This window comes from Phalaenopsis equestris, unplaced genomic scaffold, assembly GCF_001263595.1.
Source record: "Phalaenopsis equestris unplaced genomic scaffold, ASM126359v1 Scaffold000002, whole genome shotgun sequence".
NCBI classification, from domain to species: Eukaryota; Viridiplantae; Streptophyta; class Magnoliopsida; order Asparagales; family Orchidaceae; genus Phalaenopsis; species Phalaenopsis equestris.
In genome coordinates, this window is record NW_018164444.1 from 16,875,011 (window position 1) to 16,879,329 (window position 4,319).

The 4,319-nt window shown below is 38.5% G+C and overlaps 1 protein-coding gene across 1 annotated transcript in view; it reads left to right on the top strand.

The window, feature by feature from the left end:
* Positions 1 to 374: 374 nt before the first annotated feature.
* LOC110028098 (thioredoxin-like 2, chloroplastic) overlaps positions 375 to 4,319 on the top strand; it is a 38,727-nt gene continuing 34,782 nt past the window's right edge. Inside the window, exon 1 of the mRNA XM_020729822.1 lies at positions 375 to 440. Within this exon, the coding sequence (XP_020585481.1) occupies positions 438 to 440 (3 nt within the window). The 5' untranslated portion in view covers positions 375 to 437. The remainder of the gene's footprint in view (positions 441 to 4,319) is intronic.

Consider the following 4,319-nt stretch of genomic DNA (forward strand, 5'->3'; position numbering starts at 1 on the left):
TCAACCATCCACCCCTTCCTCTCCATCTTATCACCACCAAGCGCTCGCCCAGCCCGCTCGACAGAGAAAACCAGCAAAGAGCAAGGCAGAGCTTAAAGCGAGAGCGAGAGTGCTGGTCTCCTTGGTCTCAATTTCTCCCGATTATTTCAACCTTATACATCACCGAGAAGAAGCAGCAGTGAAAGACGCATTGGGAATCTCCTCTTTTAAGGTCGTGAGGGTTCTTCTTCTTTTGAATGGCCGATGCTCTCCTCCGCCTCGCCCTTCTTCTTCCTTCTCGTACGCCGCTCATTCCTCCGGAACCTGCTTCCCGGCGGCTGAAGACACCTAATCGTCCTGGTTTCCCCGCTCCGGCGGCCGCCGCCTCTGCGCCCCCCGCCTCTGCCCCCGCAGCCGCCTGCGGCGGTGGTCAACATGCGCAACGATTGTCCGGCTTCATGGTAAGAGGAAATTCTCTTTTGTTTGGTTATATCTATTTCAATTTATCTGATTATAAGATGTTTTTCGATAGAAGAAGTGGGACATTGATTAATGGTTGGTTCTCTCCGACTGGGTGTGCTTTTGTTCTGAGAGTTTATGAAGAGTATGATGCCATGCAAGGATTCTCAATACTGCCACGCTGCTTGATGCTTTTCTTGTTGAATGCCCTAATGTTGATCATTCATCAATTTTCCAAATGATGTGAGTGTACATTTGGATGATGAAGTGCGGGTTAGAGAGAATGAGCCAATGGTTAAATTGGTCATAATTGGGGCTTTTACATGCATACCGCCCAATTGCTATATATCTACATATCTAACACCTAAACTATAGTTTTTATAGCCACTCAAATATTTCATATTACATAAAAATAAACAACATTTTAACTTAAAAAAAAAGTGAAGTACATTTTTTTCATGCATAGGTAAGCTAGTATGTATATAAAATTGAAGTTTCGGTGTTAAATATATAAATACATAAGAATCAGTATTTATTTAAATCTTCCTAATTGTTATGATCCTGGAATTAATTAGGATAAAACAAAGACTCGAAAGGTCGGGCGTAAGGATGAATCTACATGTATGGAATTGGGTTAGGCGATGAGGGCTTGGGGATGGGGCATGTGGTGAGAGGTTAGATATAAGGATGAATTGTTGCCAGATAGAGTATATGGAAGTTGCAGGCGGTTGTATTTGTCTGTTAAGGGGAAGGGAAAGGGGTGATTATGGAATTCAATGATAGTTGGGTCTTATGCTCTCAAGGTTTTTTTGGTGAGATCTAGTATGGTGGGGATTCGGTGAAACTATTTGTGTAGTTGTAATATGAACAAAAAATGGATAAGAGTAAAGATGGTGTTGATCAAGTGAGATGGCTTAGGGTCTGTTAGGGGTAGCTGCAGATTATTGATAATCTGCTGATAAGCAGCTAATTCAGATAAACTGCTGATCTACAGCTGGTCCAGACAAACTGACTGTTTGTTTGGTTTGTGCGTTTGGGAAACAACTGTTTTGCAGCTATTTCTGGATAAATGACTATTTTGCCCCTGTGCAGTAATACTGTTTACGATAAAACTGTCATAACTATAAATTAGATACTTTAGAAGCAAGTAACTACTTCTTAACAGTATAAAAAAAAATATACACCTCACTTAAAAGAGAGTACTAAAATTACTAAAAAAAAGAAAAATAATTAAATTAATCCATTAGTCGCATAAATTTAGGTGTTAGACTTGTAAATATATAAAAATTGAGTGTTATGTATGCAAATCTTCTAAGAAAAATTTTGGTATAATTATGTAAATAGTACACAATGAACATATATATTTTTTGATTAAAAGTAATCAGTTTTAGCATAAAATTAATTTTTCATTAATACTATTGTTAAATAACTCAAATAACACTGACTCTGGCAAAAGATACGAATAACACCGCGCAACTCACCAATAAAACAAAAAAACAATTAAAATGATTACATATCGTCTATGACTAGCGGTCTAAATGAGTCGAACACGAGCTAGCCCAGACTCAGCTCGTGTTCGACTCGTTTATATTTTGAGCTGAAAAAGTATTCGTGTTCGACTCGTTAGCTTAGTGAGCCAAACACGAGCCGTTCTCGAACAAAGAGCCATTTTGACAACCCTAATCACGTAACCATAAGATGTTAAGGATTAGGTAAGATTTAAAACATCATTTGAATCTAATTTAATAATTTTTATTCTATTTTCTTCATTAATACTTTTAATTGATTATAAATCTTTGTAGCCTTGTAGTCAATTAAATTTTTAAAAAATACTACTCATAAATATATAATATATATATATAATTGATTAGTAGTTTTTGAGCCAAAATGAGCCGAACACGTACGAACAAATATTTGTTCGTGTTCGGCTCGTCGTGTTCGGCTCGTTTGCTTAGCGAGTTAAACCCGAGCCGTTTACAAACAAAGAGCCATTTTGACAACCCTAATCACATAACTACAAGATGTTAAGGATTGAGACAATATTTAAAACATCATTTGAATCTAATTTAATAATTTTATTATATTTTCTTTATTAATACTTTTAATTGATTATAAATTTTTGTAGACTTGTAGTCAATTAATTTTTTTGAAAATACTACTTATCAAAGATATATATGTAATTGATTGGTAGTTTTTCAAGCCAAAACGAGCCGAACACGAATGAACAAATATTATTCGTGTTGATCGTGTTCGACTCGTTAACTTAGCGAACGAGCCGAACACGAGCTTCTTAACGAACCGAACACGAGCTGTTCGCGAACAACGAGCCGTTTTGACAGACCTATTCGTAATAACACTTAATACTATCGGAAAATAACTCGAATAACACCGGCTCGGGCAAAAGACGCGAATAATACTGCTCAACTCATCAATATAACAAATAAAACTAGCTAATAACACTGCAATAACATATGAATATTACCGGTAAATAACTTGGATAACACCGACTTGAGCAAAAGACTCGAATAACACATCGTAACTCACCAATAATACAAAAAAAAATAGCTATAACACCGCAATAACACCGCAATAACACCTGAATACTATCGCAAAATAACTCGAATAACACAGGCTTGAGAAAAAGGTGCGAATAACACCGCGTAACTCACTTATAACACCTGAAAAAATTTAGCTAATAACACCATAATCACACCCGAATACTATTGCAAAACAATTCGAATAACACCGGTTTGGGCAAAAGACGCAAATAACACATCATAACTTACCAATAACACCAAAAAACTAACTAATACCACCACAATAACATCTGTATACTACCACAAAATAACTCGAATCACCGACTCTGACAAAAGGCACGAATAACACCGCCGAATCTCACCAATTACACCAAAATAACATAGCTAATAACACAATCGGAGGACACAGGAGGGCATAGCCGAAAACAATTTTCTCTGAACATGAGACACGGGGTCTAACCCGCGGTCGGCATGTAATGCAAAAACAAAACCAACTTATCCCGCAATGCAACGAAGATGAAGAAAACAAACACCCATGTCAGTGTTTTGAAAATGCTCCGCAGCTGTTCTGTTGCACCAAACGGCCCCTTGATAACATTGTTGGAAAGGAGATTTACAAGGGACATGTATAAAGGTGTCACTAAAGAAGATGCAAACCTAGAATGGGGAAGATCGAAGGAGATATAGTGCTTAGAGGGGGACAACAAAGATATTGGTGCAGGGAAATTCTTAATGCATTTTGAAAGCCAGTGATGCAAAAATTCGACTTTTTTTTTTGTATTTTTGTTGGGTGAATGTTGACCTCATTTTTAGTGAGGTCTAGTCTTCCTCTTAGGGTTTAGGATCTAGCCTTAGGGATCTCCCTTTGACTATCTTAGAACCTTAGAAGTGGTGCCCGCCTCATTGTAATTTGACCTATTTCCGTCCTCTTTTGTGGTTCCAAGTGTGTGGTATCGACTTCTAGCATTTAGAAGGGTGAAACCAACATGAGGAAACCCAAAAGGGATCCCTATAGGACCTTTTTGAGCCTTAGGGTGGCCTTCTGCACAATTCGCACTCCCGCGCGCACAAACTTCGCAATTCGGAGAGCCAACACGTCCGATCGCCATAATTCACATCGCTTGCACTGTTACCCGTCGAAGACTCGAATGAAATTTTTGAAACAATCGATCGCGGGTCAATATTTTTGTGAAATTTGAATTTCGACGCGTTTTTGACCCGACCGTCGACGACGTCGTCCGAGCGACCCCGGATGACGAAACGGACTGCGCCAGCGCGTCCGGAACGTCAATTTTGCCTAGGGAGGACACCTATTTTGTCGCATCGTCGTGCGCGGGTAAAATG